Source organism: Anolis sagrei, chromosome 5 (genome assembly GCF_037176765.1).
Source record: "Anolis sagrei isolate rAnoSag1 chromosome 5, rAnoSag1.mat, whole genome shotgun sequence".
In the NCBI taxonomy this organism is placed as follows: Eukaryota; Metazoa; Chordata; class Lepidosauria; order Squamata; family Dactyloidae; genus Anolis; species Anolis sagrei.
Genome location: NC_090025.1, coordinates 103,132,782 through 103,156,113, shown reverse-complemented (window position 1 = coordinate 103,156,113; position 23,332 = coordinate 103,132,782). Strand labels below are relative to the sequence as shown.

The 23,332-nt window shown below is 39.5% G+C and overlaps 1 protein-coding gene across 2 annotated transcripts in view; it reads right to left on the bottom strand.

Annotated features, from left to right (window-relative positions):
* The window catches only part of LOC132776433 (uncharacterized), a 64,763-nt gene that overhangs the window by 17,566 nt on the left and 23,865 nt on the right, over nucleotides 1–23,332 (bottom strand). Inside the window, exons 1-6 of one of the 2 annotated variants that reach the window (XM_067468936.1) lie at nucleotides 20,780–21,285; nucleotides 9,486–13,281; nucleotides 7,923–8,007; nucleotides 6,078–6,142; nucleotides 3,143–3,405; nucleotides 932–1,092 (exon numbers count right to left, since the gene is read on the bottom strand). In XM_067468936.1, coding sequence (XP_067325037.1) covers nucleotides 932–1,092; nucleotides 3,143–3,405; nucleotides 6,078–6,142; nucleotides 7,923–8,007; nucleotides 9,486–13,281; nucleotides 20,780–20,836 — 4,427 coding nt within the window. In that variant the 5' untranslated portion in view covers nucleotides 20,837–21,285. Of the gene's footprint in view, nucleotides 1–931; nucleotides 1,093–3,142; nucleotides 3,406–6,077; nucleotides 6,143–7,922; nucleotides 8,008–9,485; nucleotides 13,282–20,779; nucleotides 21,286–23,332 lie in introns of those variants that run through there. The other variant, XM_067468937.1, reaches the window with a different exon arrangement.

Below are 23,332 nucleotides of genomic sequence, written 5' to 3'. Positions count from 1 at the left end.
TTAAAAAAAAGTTTATGTATTTATTTAAATCATTTATATTCCACCCTTCTCACCCCAAAGGGGACTCAGGGCAGAGCACAGCATATATACGGCAAAAATTCAATGCCGGGACACAAATTCATATACACATACATAAACATTAAAAACATGTATCTCAATATTAAAAGACACCATTTAAAACCGTCCTAGTCATCAGCGTGAAATCTAATTGGCCTGGTATTCTTTCCTATTGTTGCTTTATTGCCCTGTCCCGAAAGCTTGGTCCCACAGCCAAGTTTTTACCATCCTTAAGGACAGAAGGGAGGGGGCTGATCCAATCTCATCAGGAAGGGAGTTCCATAGCCAGGGGGCAATCACCGAGAAGGCCCTGTCTCTCATCCCTACCAATTGTGACTGTGACAATGGTGGGATGGAAAGCAGGGCCTCCCCGGAGGATCTTAATCTCCATGTTGGTTCATAGGGGGAGATGTGTTTGGACAGGTAAATTGTGCCAGGGCCGTTTAGGGATTTATAGGCCAAAGCCAGCACTTTGAATTGTGCCCGGTAGCAAACTGGCAGCCAGTGGAGCTGGCGTAAGATGGGAGTTGTATGCTTCCTATATGCCACCCCAGTTATTAACCTGGCTGCCTCTCGTTGGACTATTTGAAGCTTCCATGCAGTCTTCAAAGGCAATCCCATGTAGAGTGTGTTGCAGTAGTCTATCCAAGATGTAATGAGAGCATGGACCACCATGGCCAAGTCTGACTTCCCAAGGTACAGGCGCCGCTGGCACACAAGAAATGTATTTGATTTTTTTCAGTACTCATAAGCATAGAGATTGGAATCCAAGTTTTACTCTATGTCTGCACTGGCCTGAGGTATCCAGTTTCAAATGCCCACCCTTAATAGAACTTGTTGACTCTTGAAAGTGAAAGAAGAGAGTAGAACTCACTTGGCACTAACATCACGCACATCCTGAAGGCGGGAGAAAAGCCACTGTCTGTCTTGATTAGTCAACACAGCCTGGAGTTCTGGAGCGTGTTGAAAGTGATCCACGGCTACATTTAAGCTCCGGAGGTACGAGGCTTCAGATGCAATCAGTTCAAACTTGGCCTGCCAGTAAGAAGTGAGAGAAGATGGCTCTCATGAACCAGTGAAAAAGAAAAACCCTAAAAAACCATGGGTCTGAGATCATAGCTACTAATGTGTGGTAGAGAAAGAGTCAATAGTTACATGGGAGGGTAAGAGAGGCAAAGGATTGTCTTAGTACCTAAAAGTCAATCAAGAATTTGCACTAAATATTAGATAACACTGGCCAACACACATTGTGGTGTCTGAATATTAACCATATTCTGGGTATATTTGATCCACTGATTCCAAAAATTGTACCAGTTTTCTCCTATCAGCTCTAGTTTTTGAAATACCGAACATATGCCATCTATTAGTAGGCATCTGCTCACCCATAGAAAACTGTAATAACCATATTAAAGAAACAAGAGCCTGTCTAATGCAATTTTGTGAATCAGCATATCTAATAACTGGAACAGGTCTAAAAACCAAGAAAGCAAGATTTTTTGCTATTGATGCTGGACTATGTATTCTAACATGCTATGAATATCTCAGTGGTTAGATTTTGGAATTTGTCTTTCTACCTGCCCAGATTAGGGATATTTAACCTCTCTTGTTTGCTTTCCTTTTTGTCCTTTCCAGATATAAGAATCTTCATTTTTTCTTGCAGCCATTAATGTCTATGGGTATCTTTTTATTTTATCTTAAATGCAACAGTCTTTCATTATTCCACTTATTTTTCTGCCTGTCACTCGTTCCTCCTTTTGTGTACTTTCTTGGGACTAAGCCACACTAAGATCAATGTGACTTACTCTTTTTAACAGAGTTACTAGAACCTGATTCCTTTGACATTTAAGACAGTAAATTGGGTCTGAGTCTGTCAACCCAAGATTTAACTAATGCAGTGGTTCTCAACCTTCCTAATGTTGTGACCCCTTAATGCAGTTCCTCATGTTGTCATGACCCCCAACCACAACCTTATTTTTGTTGCGACTTCATAACTGTAATTTTGCTAATGTTATGAATCATAATGGAAATGTATTGTCAAAGGCTTTCATGGCTGGAATCACTAGGTTCCTGTGGGTTTTTTCGGGCTATAGGGCCATGTTCTAGAGGCATTTCTCCTGACGTTTCGCCTGCATCTATGGCAAGCATCCTGGGATGCTTGCCATAGATGCAGGCGAAACGTCAGGAGAAATGCCTCTAGAACATGGCCCTATAGCCCGAAAAAACCCACAAGAACCTCATAATGTAAATATCTGATATGTAGGATGTATTTTCATTCACTGGACCAAATTTGGCAAAATCTGAATTCTGGTGTGGTTGTGGGGGGGGGGGGGGGGGAAATGATTTTGTCATTTGGGAGTTGTAGTTGCTGGGATTTATGGTTCATTCAAATTAAAAGAGCATTCTGAACTCCACCAACGATGGAATTGAACCAGATTTGGTACACATAACTCTCATGACCAACAAAAAATACTGGAAGGGTTTGGTGGACATAGACCTTGATTTTGGGAGCTCTAGTTCACCTACATCCAGAGAGCACTGTGAACTCAAACAATGATGTATCTGGACCAAACTTGACACGAATACTCAATATGCCCAAATGTGAACACTGGTAGAGTTTGGGGAAAATAGACCTTGACATTTGGGAGTTGTAGTTGCTGGGATGTATAGTTCACCTACAATCAAAGAGAATTCTGAACCCCACCAATGATAGAATTGTGCCAAACTTCCCACACAGAACCCCCATGACCAACAGAAAATGCTGAGTTTTCTGGCGGTCTTTGGCGACCCCTCTGACACCCCTTTGCGACCCCCTCCAGGTTGAGAAACACTGAACTAATGGTTATGAACGATATGGCCCTTTCTGGGCTCTGCAAGCACCTGGTCACTTGCATCTTGTCCCTATCCTTCCTTCCTTTTTGATTTTTCTTCTGTCACTTTCTATCCCTTCATTATTATTATTATTATTAATAATAATAATAATAATAATAATAATAATAATATATTTATATCTCACATTATCTCTCCTGCAGGAGACTCAAAGTGGCCTATGATCATTCTCCCTCCCTCCCTCCCTCTTTCTCCTTACCTCCTGCAGCTTCTGTTCTTCTCGGGTCATGCTCTGCAGCATTGTACTGTCTCGGACCTTAGGGATGTCCTGCCAGAGAGATGCAGTCGATGAGACTGACAGGCGTTGTGGATAGGAGTCTTGCAAGGGAACAACTTTTCTTTGCAACCTTAGGGAGCTTACGGATCCTAGTTCCACATCTTCAATCAAGGAGTCTGCCCTCTTTTGGCTTTGAATTGCTTTGTTTAGTATAACATCACTGTATTCCTGGTAGAGTACCTTTGCTGTGGATAAAATCCATATAATCATATGAATCAGTGCACAAGATCGAGGGCTAGAACTTTTCTGCTGGTGGTGTGAGGTTCATGAAAGGAGGACAACTTCATATGTCAAATGTTAGGCATCAAAGCACCAATGTTTGCAGTACACTGAGCTGTTTACATTCAAGTTATTTCTGAATTCAGAGTGAATGGTTTACTGTATCAGTCATAGGCCATGACATCAAATAATATACAGCCTTTAAAAGTACAATAAGCACTTTCCAATATAAACATTAGAACTTATTCTGTATACTGGCTCTTTAAAATTACAGTAGAAGTGACATTATAACAATAACAATGACTGATTTGTATAATCCCAAACTATCCCCATTTCCATTTCTAGCCTCCACTATGGAATCTACTAATTTAGCTTCAATTTTTTGGGCTGTGACTGCAAATGTGGCAACCTTTAATGTTATATTTTTGGAATAATCCATTAAAAAGTCACAGATAATTGCTGACTGTTCAGAATTCTGAAAGTCACTTAAATTAAATTATAATATAATATAATACTTTATTTGTAGACCACCCTATCTCCCCAAAGGGACTCATGTATGGCAAACATTCAATGCCAAAAAAGGAAAAAGGGAAAAAAAAACCCATGCAGACAAATTACAGTGTTCCCTCACTTATGATGGGTGTTACGTTCCAGGACCACCAGCAAAAGTGAAAATCTGTGAAGTAGGGAATATATATATATATATATATATATATATATATATATATATATATAATATTCCAAGGGTGAGGCAGAAGCAAGAAGAGATTTAAAGGCACCGCACTCCTTTTTTTTTGGCTAGCTATAAGGAAGGAGCTATAAGGCCATGATTTACATACTGCTTTGTATCTCCACTCTCTTTTTTTTATAATTGCCTGCCTCTCTCCTGAGGGGGAGGGTGAAACCTCCTTCTACACTCTATCACTGTCAGGAGGCAAAAACTCGCAAAACAGCAAGTCTGCGAAAAGCAAACTGCAAAGTAGCGAGGGAATACTGTACATCAGGACAGACCATATTGAGCAATATAAAACCAACCTAACTTTAAACTAAACAACAGACAGAGTAACTGACAGTAAGAACTTTAACCATATGAATATAACATGTAATATAAACTGAACACTTAAATAAAACCAACTAAGAACAATAGCTAAAACCTTATTAAAAGATGACATGATGTGCAACAGCCACCAGGTTGACGTCAGTTCCAGTCTCTAGAGAAGATGTAACATATCTAGGCAAGAGTATAAGTCAGACATGCTAGTCTTCCTCTTCTCCATATGTCAAAGTGCATAGGAGAATTTTTAGCAGTCTTTTGAAAGCAAGGAGAGAGGGAGCACTTTTTAATTCTTTTGGGAGGGAGTTTCAGAGGTGGGGAGCAATCATGGAGAAGGCCCCATCTCTCGTACCAATCAGCTATGCTTGAGACAGGGGTGGGACTGAGAGCAGGGCCTCCTCTGCGGATAGCAAGGCTCAGGCTGGTTTGTATATGTAGATGCAGTTCTGCAAATAGACTGGGTCTGAACTTTATAGGTAATGACCAGCACTTTGTATTTAGCCCAGAAACATATTGTAATAACACTTCAAAAAAATACCAACACCTTATAAATTTTACCAGGTGTTTCTGAGTTTTGGGCAAGAAAACATAGCTGTGACAGAAGTTTTACTTCTTTTTTGAACAAGTAGAAAGAAATGTGCCCAACATATTTTTTTCTGCAACTACAAATTAGAATTTCAGTCTCTCTCTCTATATATATAGAGAGAGAGGGGGGGGGGGGGGGCTAGACATTCTAAGCAGGGCACTAAAATATCTAGGCCTCAATAAACCTTTCCATGGCTGACAAGTTGCTAAAATGTAGGGTCATTGCAAAGCAATATTTCACAGGGTGGTTCTAGGCCAAACTAGACATGAAGGTACTTGTAGTTCACAAGTTGTCTCCATTCATGTAGAAAGTGAGGGCTGGTGGCTGATTTTAACATCAAAATGAGAGTTTAACCCTTCAACACATTCTCTCCTGTCAGTTTCTGCAAAGTCTTTTCCTTCATCCCAATAATGTGAGTCAATCTAGGGGGGAAATAGCTTAAAACAGTGGAACACAAGGTAACATGGCAAGAGAGGGTTCATTTCTCTTCACTCATTCAAATCTTTTAGTGTATCAAATCAAGTATTATTATGAAGGAACATACTTTTTACACAAATGGGTTGGACACAAGAATAAGCAGATATAGTTATCACCACAACATCAACATATCTCGCCTAGATATGTTACATCTTCTCTAGAGATTAGTAGCATAGCAAATATTACATATGTGCTATGCTTCTGCTTAGTAAAAGGCCATCTCTATCACTTACATTATAGGATAATAATTGTTTACAGACTTGTATTTAAATTTCTTGCTATCAGTACTGCACGGGCTGTCCTTGGGGCAAATAACAACCAGCCTGATCTTTGCCTAGGAAACTAGCAGAGGGTCTTGATCCAGCCTAGAATCAGGGAGTGCTAGAGCCCTATGGTAGTTTTAACTTCAAAATATAGCTGGTCAACATAAGCACGTGTATTTGAAACCATGAGAAATCTAACAACGTGTCTAAACCTAGAGGAAAGAGTACCACAAAAATATTTGGACAGGAAATATTTACATGAATTGATCAGTTTTGAGTGTCGCCGTTTGATGTTTTCAACCGTTTCTTCTGGTTTCTTCTCTCTTTCAGGAAAGAGAAAATAAGAAGACATGAATACTATAGACATGATAGAAAAATTCCAAAATAAATTGTATCTCCTGAGTGTTGGACCATACTAATTACATTTGGAACTTTGCAATCAGATTCAGAAGCTTCTTCAGATTCAGAAGCCCCTTCTACACTGCCATATAATTCGAATGATCAAATCAGATAATCCAAATTACCTGTGTTGAACTGGATTATCTGAATCTACACTGACATATAATCCAGTTCAAATCAGATAATCTGGATTTTATACAGCTATGTAGAAGGGGACTGACTAGAGTTCAGAACTTAATCCTGGCATGATTTACACCTACTATTCTTTTAAGCACTGCAATGGTATAATGGTATTTCAGGGAAATTAAATGCATACAATCCTATGGGACAGGCTAGACTTCCCACATGGTCCTTTAACCATCTTGTATCATTTTTGCCCTGTTCATTCTTACGTTGCTTGGGATCATCAATAAACTTCCACTAACTGGCTTCATCGGTATGTGATATGTGTCTTAGGCCCCTTCTACAATGCCATATAATCCATATTATCAATGCAGATAATCCACATTATCTACTTTGAACTGGATTATCTGAGTCTACACTGCCATATAATCCAGGCCAAAGCAGATAATCTAGATCAGGGGTCCTCAAATTTTTTAAACAGAGGGCCAGGTCATAGTCCCTCAAACTGTTGGAGGGCCGGATTATAATTTGAAGAAAAAAAACCCATGAAAGAATTCCTATGCACACTGCACATATCTTATTTGTAGTGCAAAAAACACATAAAAACAATACAATAATTTAAATGAAGAACCATTTTTAAAATATAAACTTATTAGTGTTTCAATGGGAAGTGTGGGCCTGCTTTTGGCTGATGAGATAGAATTATTGTTATTGTTGTTGTTGTCATGTGCTTTCAAGTCGTTTCAGACTCAGGTTGACCCTGAGCAAGGGCCAGGTAAATGACCTTGGAGGGCCATATCCGGCACTCAGGCTTTAGTTTGAGGACCCCTGATCTAGAATATCAAAGCAGACAATCCACATTACCTGCTTTGAACTGGATTATCTGTCTACACTGCTATATAATCTAGGTCAAAGCAGATAATATAGATTATCAAATCAGATAATCCACATTATCTGCTTTGAACTGGATTATCTGAGTCTACACTGCCATATAATCCCATTCAAAGCAGATAATCTGGATTGTATATGACAGTGTCGATGGGGCCTTAGTTGATTACAGCTAAATTGATGTAGCTTTCTAACAAAAGGGTTTCCTACCTACGCAGTAACACAGTATTCTACTTGTTTTACTCTGGTTCTCAATTTTGAGGAATTGTTTTGTCATGGATTATCAATTCAAAAGGTAGGCTGATGTGTATGTCAAATGGAAAATTCAGAATGTACTAGAGAAGTGATCCCCAAACTCTGGTCTTCCAGGTATTTTGTGCTTCAGCTCCCAGAATCTCTGAACATTGGCCAAAGTTTCTGAGACTGCTGGGAGATCAAGTCTGAAACACCTGGAGACCTGGACTAAAGAGACCTAGGCCTTTACTACACTGCCATATAAAATCCAGATTATCTGCTTTGAACTGGACTATGTAGCCATATAGACTCATATAATCCAGTTCAAAGTAGATAATGTGGATATTCTGATTTGATTATCTGGATTATATGGTAGTGTAAAAGGGGATCAGGAAGTCCACTGAACCAAGGGAACATTAAAAGAGATAGATACAAAAAAGTTTATGACAAGAGACTCACCCACATTTAACTTGGTCTAAATGGTTCCTTTTGTCTTTGTGTACATGGACATCCCCTTTGGAAGGGACGAAAGATGCTATCATATCTTAAGAAAGAAAACAAGATAAGTTTTACAAGTCAATGAAGTACTTAAATCCATATTACTAAATTAAGACGTCAAGAGTGTAGAAAGATAGTTTATTAAAAGAGGAGAATTGCAGACAGAGAGATAATCTGTCTCTCTTTTATCTCTCCCGAGTTTTTAATTAGTTTTAATTAGTTTTTCTTTTAATCATTACATGTAGCCCACCCATTGTTATTGTGATTGTGCTTATTGTAATTTTATATTATTGTGAATCCACATGTTTTATGTACTGTATATACTCGAGTATAAGCCTAGTTTTTCAGCCATTTTTATAGGCTGAAAAAGTTAATCTCAGCTTATACTCGGGTCAATGTTATTTAATATTTTTATTACATGTATTATTTGACTCTATTTATTATTATTATTGCATTTATTATTTTACTCTAATATTACTGTTATCATTACATTTCAATTATTTTCCTCTATTATTATTATTATTATTATTATTATATGTATATTCTTATTGGAAGGATACATAAGCACATTTACGTTGAAGAAGGTTAGAATCAGAGTTGGACAGTCTTATCTCAAATTACAGTGTTATGTAAATATTCAAAAATATTTAACCTTCTGATGCCCCAATTAATGTAATTTTATTGGTATCTGTTTTTATTTTAAAACTGTCCAGTAGCTGCTGTATTTCCCACCCTAGGCTTATACTCGAGTCAATACATTTTCACAGTTTTTGTGGTAAAATTAGGTGCCCCGATTTATATTCGGGTCGGCTTATACTCGAGTATATACGGTAATTATGATGTTGCTGTTTATTGTCTGCGTTATCGGTTTGTGTTTTCGGTTTTACTCTATTGTAATTTGTTACAATATTGTAATCATGTAAGCCGCTCTGAGGCCCCATCGGGGAGATGGTCGCAGGGTATAAATAAAGATTATTATTATTATTATTATTATTATTATTATTACTATAGAAAAAATGCACATATTTCAGGTGCAATCAGGAGTACACCTTTTAAATATGTACTTTTCTTCTGTTAACCCAATTCTGCCCACACTCAAAGGTCATTTAGCCACCCCCTCTTTCATCCTTTTTTTTGGGGGGAGGGGGGAGCGTAGGCATGTGTAAAAAAGCCCTCAGATCTCATTCAAATGGATTTTTCTTTTCAGCACAATCCACCGAGAATTGAATCTACAGTAACAGTAGACTGTGCTGTTCTTGATTATGCTAGAATATGTAAGCATGAGCTAATGTGTTTGCATGTCTGCTTATGTACAATAGCTAATCTTTGTGTTTTCAAGCATCCCTTTCAGAAATCAGAGATATAGATATGGAAACTGCTGTCTTGAGGACAATATCATTGCTTTTAGCAAACTTAGAACAGCATTATTGAGTTAAAGTATTTGAGTGAAAAGACTGCAGTAATTATGCAGAAGGATAAGAACTCACACAAGACTGTGAAAATGGGGATTAAAAGCCAACTCACCTAATTCATTCTCTGTTGGTATTGAGATCTTTCTTATACCATGCCGATGCCAATCTTTGCTTTTTGACCGATGTTTGACTAATGCCTCCTGTGTCTTGGAACTGAGTGCTGAATCTTTTGGGCTGGACAAAGTGACATGTTGATGTGGACAACTAGAAGATTTCTCTAAAGCATGATGTTTAGTTACTCTGTCTGTCTTCTGATACCTTGCACTGGTGGGTTCCATTACTGACTTTTCCAAGCCCTTCCTAAGGCTTCCAGAGTCTTTTACCATAGATGTTGTGGTTTTAGCATATCCTGCCTGCTCCTGCTGCCACTGTGTCTCTTGAGAATCAGGCTGTGGATTGCTTGGATATCTGGTTGGTGGTGATGGGGGTCCAAGCTGGAGGAAATGGATTGGGTTGGTGAAAGCTAGAAGTTGAGGGGGCTGCCTTGAGGTTTTGGATGCTGTAGCTTCACACTTTTTCTGACTATCCAATGAAGGATTGAATGTGCAGTTGAAGGAAGATTTTGCATCAGGGACATCCATGACCTGAGACATTGCTTCTCCAATCCTATCTACTGGTGATGTATAATTTCCTAAAATATCTGAGTGTGTGTCCAACATCTCACATTCACAGCTTGTTTTGGGTATATTCCCATCCTTTTGGCTTTGTAGGGTTGCTCCTCCCTCCAACTTTGCCATCTGAGAAACAGGACTCTCCTCTCCTCTATTGTCCAAAGACTGATTTTGGGCAAGGTTTTCAGATTTAAAAGCAGAATCTGTCCTCTGAGAGACAAATTTGGCAATTGGTACATTAGTATGCATGCATCCAATATTTTCTGTGCAATTGTGGGATACTTTGGATTCTGGCATTTCAACTAATTGCTGAATGAACCAATTGCCAGCAAGGATTGGAGGCTTGTTCAAATCAGAAGTTTGAAATGGTCTGTTATCAGCAAAAACTGGATATTCTCTGAGTTGACTGTTATTAGGTCCAGAAACTATGTTTTCTCTGACTGGGTTGAAATCATCGTGTTGGATGGGCTGACTGTCTATATGCTCTGAAAATATAAAATGATCTGTGAGTTTTTGCAAAACAATGGGCATGGATAGTGGTTGGTTGCTGTCAAACTGTTCAGAACTGGGCACTGGGTCTGGAGGCTGGCTATATCGGTTGAAATCACATTCAAGGATTGGACACTGATCAAATAGTTCAGTGCCAGATCTGGATTTCTCTTTCTTTATAGCAGTGGAAAATGGGCAAGTTTGGTTACAAGAGGACACTTGCTCTAGGGAATGATGGAGACATCTGCTATGAGAAATGTCACCTATTAGCTGGGCAGGAGGATCTATATTGTGTGGTGGGGTTAACAACTGAACGAGTGTGCTACAACATGGTGGAGATAATGAGAGCTGGCTGAAGTGGCTAGAGGCAGGTTCAAGGGTCAGACACTGGTTAGAAATAGACATTGGGGAAAGGGACTCTTTTAACTGAGCCATATCCGTGGTGGGAAATGCAGAAATGTCAGTATTGTGGTCAAATTCTGTTCTGCCTTCTTCAAGAACTGGCAAACACGATGATTCATTTATTGAAACTTGATCCTTTAAACAAAATGTATCTTCGCCTGCTTCCTCCCCCAGAAACTGAAACTTCTTCATTGGGGTTTCTACATGCTGGTGTTCCTCCAAATAAGTTATGGGAGAGTCTCCTTTCTGGGATGGCAATGGATCGCATGTAGTCAAATCTACATTATGTATAGTTGTACTGGATAGACCCTCCTCTGGAGAGACACTTTGGTGGATTTCATAGACAGAACGTTGAGAATATTTATCAAAATCCTTATCACAGGTGCCATTTTTGCTGGAAGCCTGAACAACTGTATCACTGTCTAATGTTAAAGCTTCTTCGTGAGTCACTAGATCCATTTGCGATGAGATGGGTAGCCCTTTGTTTGCTGATTCTTCTATGGAGTCTGATTCTTCACACAGCATGTCATTACCATCACTGGTTTCTTTGCCAAAATATTTCTGCACTTGACCTTCTGTTGTTGTGATTCCTGACGGTGAGTTACAAATATGGAGTTCAACATTACCAGTGCAGTCTCTAGATTTGGAATAATGTAGGTCTTGGGAATAAGGCATTGTAAATGAATCTTTACATAGTATTGCTGTTCCTTCACCATCAACATTCCAATTACTCTTTTGACCTTCCACATTTTCACTCACTTTGTTTTCAAGAGAAACTTTTCTGTTTTCCTCAGTGGGTTGTTCACAGACTTCTTGGTCATGCATCCCAGAGGATTCTAATTCTCTAAATTCACGACAAATTTGAGGTTGGGTACTTGGGCTTATATTCCCTGAGTATTGTACAGCTGCTTTAGTAATGGAAGGCATAGCTGTTGTGTCAACATTGGAATCCAGACACTGACTTGGTGAGAAGTCCTTGAAGGATGATGCAAATCCTTCAGTCTCGGTAAAAGCACTGCACTGGTTTAAATCAGGAAGGCCCAAAGCGTTTTGCAGATTATAAACTGTATCCAGCCCCAGCATATCTTGTGAATTGGCCATCTCATCTTTCTGTTCTTCCTTCCTGGATGTTTTACTTATCTGCATGCCCCACTCTTGTTCTTCCTGAGCATCACTGCGTCTCAATTTTTGTGTGGACTTTGCTTTTATTTTGTGCTCCATTGTTTTCCTATCCAGATCCCCTTTCCCCATGCTTTCCTCATGCTTATCCTCTAGTTGTTCACTGCTTTTTACATGCTTTGTTTGGGTGGTCTCCTTTAGTGAATGGGTCTGGCTGCCTTCTGAATGATTCTCTTCATCTTCTTGGACATGGAGGACAGTGCACATAAATGACTTCCCACCCAGTTCTTTCTTGTTCAGGCCTGAATGATCACAAGATTCTAGAGGCAAATATCCACCAAGTTTTTCTTGTGTCATTTCTTCATTTGCTGTCATATGTTCAGAACATCCAGAGTCTGGCTGATAAGGAAAATAAGAGTTCACATTTTCTGTATGTATCATTAATTCTCTTATATTTTCCTCCTCGCCCTTCCTGGAAGGTCTGGGATTTATTTGGAAACTAACTTCTGCCTTGGATGTCATATCATCCATGTCCCACATGGTTTCCATACCTTCCTGGTCTGTTTCATATTGTACTTCTAATGAATGATCTTCATCTGATATGGCTTCAAAAAGCTCATCATTTTGATGACACTTTGAAACAGGAGAGCATTTTGTTTCTACACAAAGCTTCTGAGATACTGTATCATAGACGTTATGGGATGGTGAAAATCCAACAAAGTCATGAGTCTCTACTTGTCCTACTACAACCTTACTAGGAGTATTTGAGGTTTGTGCCTGGGTATTGGAAAGGGAAATTGGAAGAGCGCAAGAGGAATATGCATCTGCAGGTTCTCCCTGGTGGCAATTCAAGGAGGAATCCTCGCTCTCCTTCAAACTGACTTCTTGTATAATGAGATCTCTTTCTTTCTCTAAAGGTCCTGCCCAATTTGATGGATTCCTCTGGCTTCTTTCCAGTGGTACTGGGGTCTCTTTTTCAAAAGAGTTGGAGAATGTGTCCCAAATCTGTTCTTCCACGACAAAGAAAAGAGGTAGATCTTCAGAAAAGTAGGTCTCTTTATTCTTTTCTGCCACCTGCTCTTCGGAAATTTTACTCATGGTGATAAGATGTAGGCCACCATTGTGCCTTCGGGATGCTGGAGTGCCCAAAGCTTCATGGAATACATTTGTTGGTGGCGGGAAAGAGTGTCGCCTTTTGATTTTTTCAGGCTCCATTAGCATTAAATCCTGAAAATGGGGAAAACAGTAGTTGTTAGTGTTAAGGAAAGGCTAATCTGCAAATTCTATCTTTGAAAACTTTCAGAATATTTGGGGAGGAAATGAAACTAAAAATAGAGAGTGATCAACCAGATTTTTTTAAAGCGGCCTGGGGAAAGGGGGGAGGGGAAAGAGAGCAGAAGGGCACAGAAAAACATATGAAATCCAAGTTTCTGAAGCTCTGATTATTTGCTACAGTTTTATTTTCTCTTACTAGACAAAAGATGCAAGTCCAAGCAAAATATTTTCATGGAAAAATCCTTTTTATTTAATCCCCCTTTCCTTCTGATAATGCTACAATTCTAAATAATCCAGAATCAGTTTCTAACCAGGAGAAGGTCAGATATTAGAAAACTAAGGAAACTCTCTTGCTGAATTGAAAAATAGGTAGCCAAGGAAGCACCTCTCTTGGCCCTCTTCTTCTACCCCACTTGGATCAAACTATTTTTAAAATTCTGCAGAATGTATAATCTAAACTGAAAAACTGATGAGCCAAAGCAGAATAAATTTTATAAAATAGTCAAGGTAAACTGCATAAGCTTCCATGGGTTGCAGCTTTTTATAATTGATAATACAATAAAAGTTTGGTGATAAAAATATGAAAGTTATACAGAAAAAAGAGGATAGAATAGAATTATATTATGTACTAGCGGTCCCCTGCCATGCGTTACTGTGGCTCAGTCTGGTGATCTGGAAAATAAAGTAACAAGAAAGTGTTGGTTTCTAATATATGTAATGTCTTTATGCTTGTGGGTAAACAATATTTCTTGCTGTTTCTTTGTCAGTGTTGATGTGTAGAGTGTCTGGTTTGCCTACTCTGGAACATGCAACATATCATTGTCCTTCTTTAGAGGTCCCTTTCAAAACTTTGATACTGCATCTGTACATATATATGTGTGTGTGTGAATGGCTGGATGGCTCTTTGTCAGGAGGGCTTTATGTTTTCTTGCCCTGGTGAAGGGAGTTGGACTGGATGGCCTTAAGGCAGCATTTCTCAACCTGAGGTTTGGGACCCCTGGAGGGGGTTGCGAGGGGGTATCAGAAGGGTCGCCAAAGACCACCAGAAAACACAGTATTTTCTGTTGATCGTGTAGGTTCTGTGTGGGAAGTTTGCCCCAATTCTGTCATTGGTGGGGTTCAGAATGCTCCGTGATTGTAGGTGAACTATAAATCGCAGTAAATACAACTCCCAAAAGTCAAGGTCTATTTTCCCCAAACTCCATCTATGTTTATATTTAAGCATATTGAGTATTCGTGCCAAGTTTGGTCCAGATCCATCATTGTTTGAGTCCACAGTGCTCTCTGGATGTAGGTGAACTACAGCTCCAAAACTCAAGGTCAATGCCCACCAAACCCTTCCAGTATTTTCTGTTGGTCAGTGGAGTCCTGTGTGCCAATTTTGGTTCAATTCCATCATTGGTGGAGTTCAGAATGTTCTTTGATTATAGGTGAACTATAAATCCCAGCAACTACAACTCCCAAATGACAAAATCATATTTTTTTGAGTGATGGTCACTCCTTGTGTTGTAAGACGTTTTGTTGACAAATTTGGTGTGATTTCGTTCATTGGTTCTTTTGTTTTTAAGGTACTCGTTGCGCACAGAGCATTCTTATATATATAGATAATACAATAAAAGTTTGGTGATAAAAATTATAAAAATTATACAGAAAAAGAGGATAGAATAGAATTATATTATGTACTGAGTTCCAGCTCTCCTGATAGTGATTATACAACATTAAACAACATTTCTTTTTTAGAGGTAATCACACTCATACACTTGGACTGCTCAAACTTCGCCATTTTACTAATCATTATCAAAACCAATAATCAGTGTTATACTAATTTTTCTGCCAAAAAAAAAAAATGTTTCCCAGACTTTCAAAAAACACAACAATGAAAAAAAGAAAAAAAGAAAAAGAGATTCCACTTAAGCCTCATGAGGAATTTGCTGATGGTAAGCGCTGATCAACAGTAGAATGTGCTGCTTCAGAATATGGTAGCGCCACCTTTGTTGGAAGTTTTTAAACACGGGCTGAAGTGTCATCTGTCGGTAGTGTTTCGTGCATGGCAGGGGATTTGATTAGATAAGCCTCTAAGTGTATGATTTTTCTCTCTCTCTCTAATAAAAGCTATCAACTAATCCATTTTTGCCAAGTTCAAAAGTTTCAAAAAATATTCTTGATGCATCCTTGTAATTATATTCTCAGTCTTGCAGGTTAGTCAACTATGTAGTACTTTTCCATTTCATCTTCCAACATTTCAAATAAAAACCACACATCAGCACTATTCAATTTTTCATCCTAGTCAAGCAACATTATTTATTTATTAATTGCATCTATATACTGCCTTTCTCACCCCCGGGGGGACTCAAAGCAGTTCACAACACAATCAATGGCAAAATTCAATGCCTTACAAGTATAAAACATCACATATCAAATCAACAACATATAACAATAGATTATGGTAATTTAAACCATAAAACTATAACAATCACAGACTCAACATAAAACTTTTAGACCTTGCCTCGATCCCAGAGTATCTTTAGCTACTTTTATATTTCCAGATTTCTGTCATTCATCGAATGCCTGCTTGAACAACCAAGTCTTAAGTTGTTTCCTAAATGCTAAGAGGGACGGGGCCAATCTAATCTCACTGGAGAGGGAGTTCCACAGCCAAGGGGCCACCACCAAGAAAGCCCTGTCTTTCGTCCCTACCCATCGCACCTGAGAAGACAACAAAATGCAACAAAATGGTTTTTTAAATCCTTTCTAGTTTGCATCTGATAACACTTTAGATCTAATCCTAGGTTTCTTCCCTTGTTAAATAAATTTCATCACAATTTTATTGTTGAAATACATCACAAAAATTGGAATTATCTGAAACAAAAACAACAGATTTGGCAAAACATTCTTTTAAAAAAAATCACAGATAATGTGTCCAAATCACAAAATTTCTTGTATGTTAGTATTATTGGGCACTCAGTCACATCCAGTATTTCCCTGTTTACATTGCAATACACATGCTGCTAGCCCTCAGAGATTGACCTCAAAAATTGAGACAGAAGTTATATTGATCTAATGATGGCAAATCCCACACTTAAGCAAGTGAATGACTCAACAGAAGAGCCGCCACCACCAGTGTCATCATTCCCAACTGGCAAATGTGTTGCTTAAGCAGAAAGGTCACAGTAGTGCCAGTTGCCTCCATACCTGGCTCCATGAAGACAGTGTCAGAGACAATTGCCACGTTTTTGCCTTCTTCAATCGTACCACAACTTCTCTTGAAGGAACATTGCAATTGTGATACAGCTCTGGAGGTTCTTCTCAGAACCTTACCACTTGTTAGTTTAAAATATTTTTTAAATAACCAAGTAACAGTTAAGTTAATGCTGAAGGTCCACCTTGAGTCCATTGATTTAGTTAAAAATAAATGTAATTGTGTTACCATTTTTGTTAGCAAGAGATCTGCAGGCTCCAGCATTTCTTCTGGGTTTATTTTTTTCTGAACAAGGTCACATAGACATCATCATCGTCACCATCACCTCATCATCATCATATATCCTACTTTTCTCTCACACACAGGAGACTCAATGCTGCTTACTCTAAAGCAGGGGTGTGTTCCAAGCGTCGCTGAATACGAGGGTTGAATAAAAAGTAATGCTTCCACCTTCATTACTTGGGTTTGGGTGGGAATATTTTAATAAATCAAATTAATCAAAATAATCCTTAGAATGTGCTCTTTAACTACCACTATTCACTTTTCCACATAATCACCAGACAATTGGATACATTCCTGCCAATAATGAATAAGTTTTCCAAAGCTGTCACGGAAGAAGTTGACACTGTTTCCGCAACCAGCGTCTCACAGTTCTCTCATCCTGTGTACCCATTGTGCACAGATCTTCCAATAGCCAAGCAAAGCAATAATGTGACCCACATGTTCTTGTGTAATGCCGATGATGCTTGAATTTTTTCTCTGAGTGATACAACAATTGTCCTGAATCAATCTGTAAACTCTTTGCTTGTGAAACTCGGTGGTTGCTGTCACAGGACGTCCAACTCTTTGTTTGTCACGCAAGTCAGATGTTCCCACCTCAACATCTTTAAACTTACTCGCCCATCAACACACAGTACTCACATCAACACAATCAACATAAACATCTTGCATTCTTTGATTAACCTCCTTTGGGCTGACACCTTCTGCTGTCAAGAATTCAATGACTGTACATTGCTTGTCACATTGACCGACCATCTGCACAGGGTTCCATACTTCACACTTTAACAACACAACCGTTCAATGCCAAGGCTTGCTGCCAAAATGGAACTGTAGAGGAGAGTTGACTGAACAAGCCAGTATCTGCCGCATACCAGTTGTGCCATCTGTTGAGGAGTTACGAAGGTGGAGGCATTACTTTTCATTCAACACTCGTACATGGACTGAGAATCCATGGATACAAAGGGCCAACTATAATTTTCTTTTGGGTTCTTGTTGCTTTTTCCCAGTTTGGGCCTCCAGATGTTATTGAATGACAACTTCTATCACTTTTGATTATCTGCCATGTAGACCAGGGATAATGGGAACAGCACTTGTGGCTCTGAGATTAGGGAAAGGTCAAAGAACATTTTAAAGTCAGACATCATATCCACAAGCCTTGAATCTAAATTCAAACCTCACTATCCTGACTAAACTGAACAAACTGCACCCTTCCAAAATTTACTGCATCACAACTCCCATCAGCTCTAGTCATGATGTCTCACCAAAAGTGGTAGTCTAGCACCTAGAGAGTTACATAAAATGACATGGCACCCTTGATTTGGTCTGCAGGCCTTGAGTTTGGCCCATGCATTCTAAAGAAAAGGTTGTTAATCATTACTTTAGAACAGGGGTCTTCAAACTAAGACCCGAGGGCCGGATAAGGCCCTCCGAGGTCATTTACCTGGCCCTCACTTAGGGTCAACCTAAGTCTGAAATGACTTGAAAGCACACAACAACAATCGTATCTTATTAGCCAAAAAGCAGACCCACACTTCCCAGTGAAATACTAATAAGTTTATATTTGTTAAAATTGTTCTTTGTTTTAATTATTATGTTGTTTTTAAAAGTTCATGCTTTTTTCAAATTATATTCATGCTGGGTTGTTGTAGGTTTTTTCGGGCTATATGGCCATGTTCTGGAGGCAATTTTTCTCCTGACGTTTCGCCTGCATCTATGGCAAGAATCCTCAGAGGTAGTGAGGTCTGTTGGAAGTAGGAAAATGGGTTTATATATCTGTGGAATGACCCGAGTGAGACAAAGGACTTTTGTCTGCTGGGGCTAGCTGTGAATGTTTCAGCTGATCACCTTGATTTTTTCAAATTATAATCTGGCCCTCCAACAGTTTGAGGGACTGTGAGCTGGTCCTCTGTTTAAAAAGTTTGAGGACCCCTGGTCTAACCTCTGAGAATGGAGTCCCAGAACTTGTGGGCAGTCACTGAAAAGGCCCTCTGATATATTCCCGCCAGATATATGTGTCAGGATGGTGCGAGAGAAAATGGGCCTCTTCAGCAGATCTCAAAACATGGGTTGGCTTGAAAGGAATTGCATGACCCTTGAAATAAGCTGTGTGGAACTGTATAGGTATTATTTATAGGTAAAAACCAGCACTTTGAAGTGTGCTCAGAAATGGATTAGCAGTTAATGGAGCTGTTGTAACAATGGAGTTGTGTGATTGTGGTACTAAGCTCCAGTTAGCAGTGCTTTGGACCAGCAGGAGCTTCTGGGCACTCTTCAAAGGCAGAGCCATGTTGACCCTTTTATGCCCCCTTCTCCATTGCCATACAAAATCCAGATTATCTGCTTTGAACTATATGGCAGTGTAGACTCATATAACTAAGTTCTGAGCAGATCATGTGGATTATCTGATTTAATAATCTGTATTATGTGGCAGTGTAGAAGGGGTTGTAGAGTAAGTCATTCAGGTAAGTCTGAATTAAACATGTGGTTCTTAAATAAATTTGACTTTCCTGCTTCTTGGCAGGGAGCTGGACTGGATGGCCCACGAGGTCTCTTCCAGCTCTGTGATTCTAGACCTGAACTGTATAGGATAGGGACGTCAGACTCATTTTCACTGAGCTCAACATCAGCCTTAAGGTTGCCCTCAAAGAGCTGTTTGTAATTGTAATTGTAACTATGTTGCCCTGGCTTTAAAAGCCTCGCGGGCCGCATCAATCGATCTGGTGGGCCAGATTTGCCCTGTGGGTCTTGCGGTTGTACCACCTTTTTTATAGTTTAGGCTAAGATAGGAATACATACATTCCTATTAATATGTTCAAGGGAAAAACCTCAATACGAAGATGTAATGGCAGAGAAATTACTCTGAAAAATAGCTTCTATTAATAATTCTTCACAGTTGCAATGGAGTTAACTTTTTAAATGCACAGTTCCACACTGTCACCCGATTAATAGTAAGAAACCAATAAGTAGACTAATATCAGATTACCTTCTTCCTGTATATTTGTTAATAAATTAGATTTTTGAAACTTTCAGTCGATTCCGCATGGAGATATTCTTTCTTTATTGCTTTTCTTAAGTTCTGTTACCTAATTGTTTTTTGAATCCCCCCCCACTCTATTTATCCACTCAACTCCCCATCCTACCCCCCTTCCCTACCTATACCTACCCACCAACCCTACCTCCCTACCACCTACCCAATCCATACTATTTGATTTTCCTACTTTCCTATACACCTGATATGTTTCCCCTCTTTTAAATGTATTTTGAAAAAGCTTTAATAAAAATAAAAAATTAAAATTTTAATATTCTAAAACAGAGGTCTTCAAATTTTTTAAACAGAGGGCCAGGTCACAGTCCCTCAAATTGTTGGAGGGCCGGATTATAATTTGAAAAAACAAACATGAATGAATTCCTATGCACATTGCACATATCTTATTCCTAGTGCAAAAAAACACTTAAAAACAATACAATAATTAAAATGAAGAACAATTTTACCAAACATAAATTTATTAGCATTTCAATGGGAAGTGTGGGCAGCTTTTGGCTGATGAGATAGGACTGTTGTTGTTGTTGTTGTGTGTTTTCAAGTAATTTCAGACTTAGGTTGACCCTGAATGAGGGCTGGATAAATGACCTTGGAGGGCTGTATCCGGCCCCTGGGCCTTAGTTTGAGGACCCCTAGTTTAGTCAATACAGGGTAACTCCAATACGAGAACTGTCTTGTTGTATTTGACCAATGAACCATCCATCAGGCCAGCATTCTGACTGAAACAACAGCAAGCCAAATGCTTTGGCAAGGCAACCATCCCCAACAGGCAATACCGAGATCTGCTACCCCTGAACATGAAAGCTCTGCCACATTGATAATAAACAGAGATCTTCTGCTTGCAACTTGCTCATTACTTTTAACTAATTCGCTGTATAAATAATAGAACCGCCAACTCAAAATGTGATAAATTTACTAGTACATCTTACCTTTTTTAGCAGTCTTCGATAGCAATGAATCTCATTCTCTATTCCTCTGTATCCCATTTGCTCTAATCCAGTAATGTACAGCAGGACAACATACAAGCTCCCACAGGTTCTATGAGGACTTCAGAGGAGACCCCCCTTGCCCCCAAGCAAGGGTTTCCCAATCCAGGCCTACATGAGTGAGATATTTTTAGATCATGCTCTATCATACACTTCTGATTTTTGCATGAGAAGGAGGAGAAGATAAAGGAAGCAAGCACACAGGACTTTGCGTACAAGGCATTAGTTAAAATCGCCTGGAGTATATGCGAAAAGGTAGCTGGGGGGAAAAGTCAGCAGGATGTTCAAAAGCCACTCTGGCTGAGCTATTCACCCCCAATTTCCTGCAACACAAAGAAAGGCCGGAGAGGAAAATAAAGGAATCCAATGCTGTTTGCTTGTTGGCGAGCCACTCCTTCCTTGTTCCTTAGCGGAAACCAAAGCATTGGGCAATTCTGGAGACCTAGTCTAAACACACACACACACACACACACACACACACACAGAGTCTATGACTAAGTTGTGCTAAAACATGCACTTTTTCATTATTTGAAGTTTCTTCTCCCCCTCCCCCACTGCTGGTGAAATCAGTATTAGACTCAGGAAATTTCATCACACTTCGCTGCAATGCACAGTCTAGTCACTACAGTAGATGGTGGTGGGGGAGGGATAGCAGGAGAAAGAACAATTCGTTGCTGAATAGGAAAACATTTATGTGAACAGAGAGCATTAAATACAAGTGTCCACAATGCTACTCTGGAGCACAAATATCCTTCACCACCAAGTAGTGGTTGCTGGTTGTTCTTACAACAACCTATCAGTCTTCCTAGCAAAATAATTTGGAAGGTACTTTTTCATCTTCTGAAATGTGTAAATACACACAGACAGAAATTGCAATAGATCAACTTTCCCCATTTCATAGAATCATAGAGTCGGAAGAGACCTCATGGACCATCCAGTCCAACCCCTTGCCAAGAAGCAGGAAAATTGCATTCAAAGCACCCCTGACAGATGCCCATCCAGGCTCCGTTTAAAAGCTTTCAAAGAGGGAGCCTCCACCACACTCCAGGGCAAAGAGTTCCACTGCTGAACAGCTCTCACAGTCAGGAAGTTCTTCTTAATTTTCAGGTGGAATCTCCTTTCTTGTAGTTTGAAGCCCTTCCACTAGAGATCCGATCTGCCCCCTCCCTCCTGACTTTCAGGAAATTACTAAAGACCTGGCTCTGGAATGTGGCTTTTGAGGACTGAATCTTTAATGAACTGTGACTACGACTGCGATTGTATTGACGTTTTGGCCTGGGTAATTGTAATGATGATGTTTTATTGTATTTTATTGTGTGGTTTTAATCCTTAATGATGTTGCACTCGGTTGTATTTGTATATTTTGTAATTGCATATATGCTGTAAACCGACCTGAGTCCCTCAGTTGAGGTGAGAAGGCCGGTATAGAAATCTTCCAAATAATAATAATAATAAATAATTATTCCACATCCTAGTCTCCAGGGCAGTAGAAAACAAGTTTGCTCCCTCCTCCCTATGACTTCCTTCACATATTTATACATGACTATCATGTCTCCTCTCAGCCTTCTCTTCTTCAAGCTAAACATGCCCAGCTCTTTAAGCCACTCCTCAAAGGGCTTGTTCTTCAGACCCTTGATCATTTTAGTTGCCCTCCTCTGGACACATTCCAGCTTGTCAACATCTCCCTTCAATTGTGTTGCCCAGAATTGGACACAGTATGCCAGGTGTGGTCTAACCAAGGCAGAATAGAGGGGTAGCATGACTTCCCTGGATCTAGACACTAGATTCCTATTGATGCAGGCCAAAAGCCCATTGGCTTTTTTTGTTGCCGCATTACATTGTTGGCTCATGTGTAACTTGTTGTCCACAAGGACCCCAAGATCCCTATCTTTTTTCTAGTATCCCTATCTATAAAAGCCATGTTACTTGGGAACAATGAGAATTGTAGGCGAACACATCTAGAGTGTGCTACGTTAGGGAAGGCTGACATAAGGCATCCCGACTGCCTCATTCATTACACCATAGAAACATTGTTCCATGACAGCTATTCCCTCAGCTGCACACTCTCGTATCTCACATACAGATGATAACCAGCAGTCAGCTCCTCTCCAGGATTCCCCATGAGCATACTGAATCTTTCCATAAGGACTTTTTGTGCTGGGAGAGGAATAAGAAGAGCTATAAATTAGCCTGTCACCTGTAATACCGGTAAGAAGGTAATGACTGTGCACTTCACCAAGGTCAATTCCACAGAATACATCTGAGCATGCATTCCTACCTGCATAGAATGATGTATGTGCCATTATCTGGATGACTAATAAGGTCTCTATTATATTCACTAAAAGTGAATCAATTTTAGTAGAAAGTACTCCTTTCAAGAGTCCATGCCATATCCAGCACTTTGAAGCAGTTCCACCTGCTGCCCCTTGCTTCCCAGCACAATTCAAAGTGCTGGTTATGACCTTTAAAACCATATGCGGCTCAGGTCCAAGCTAT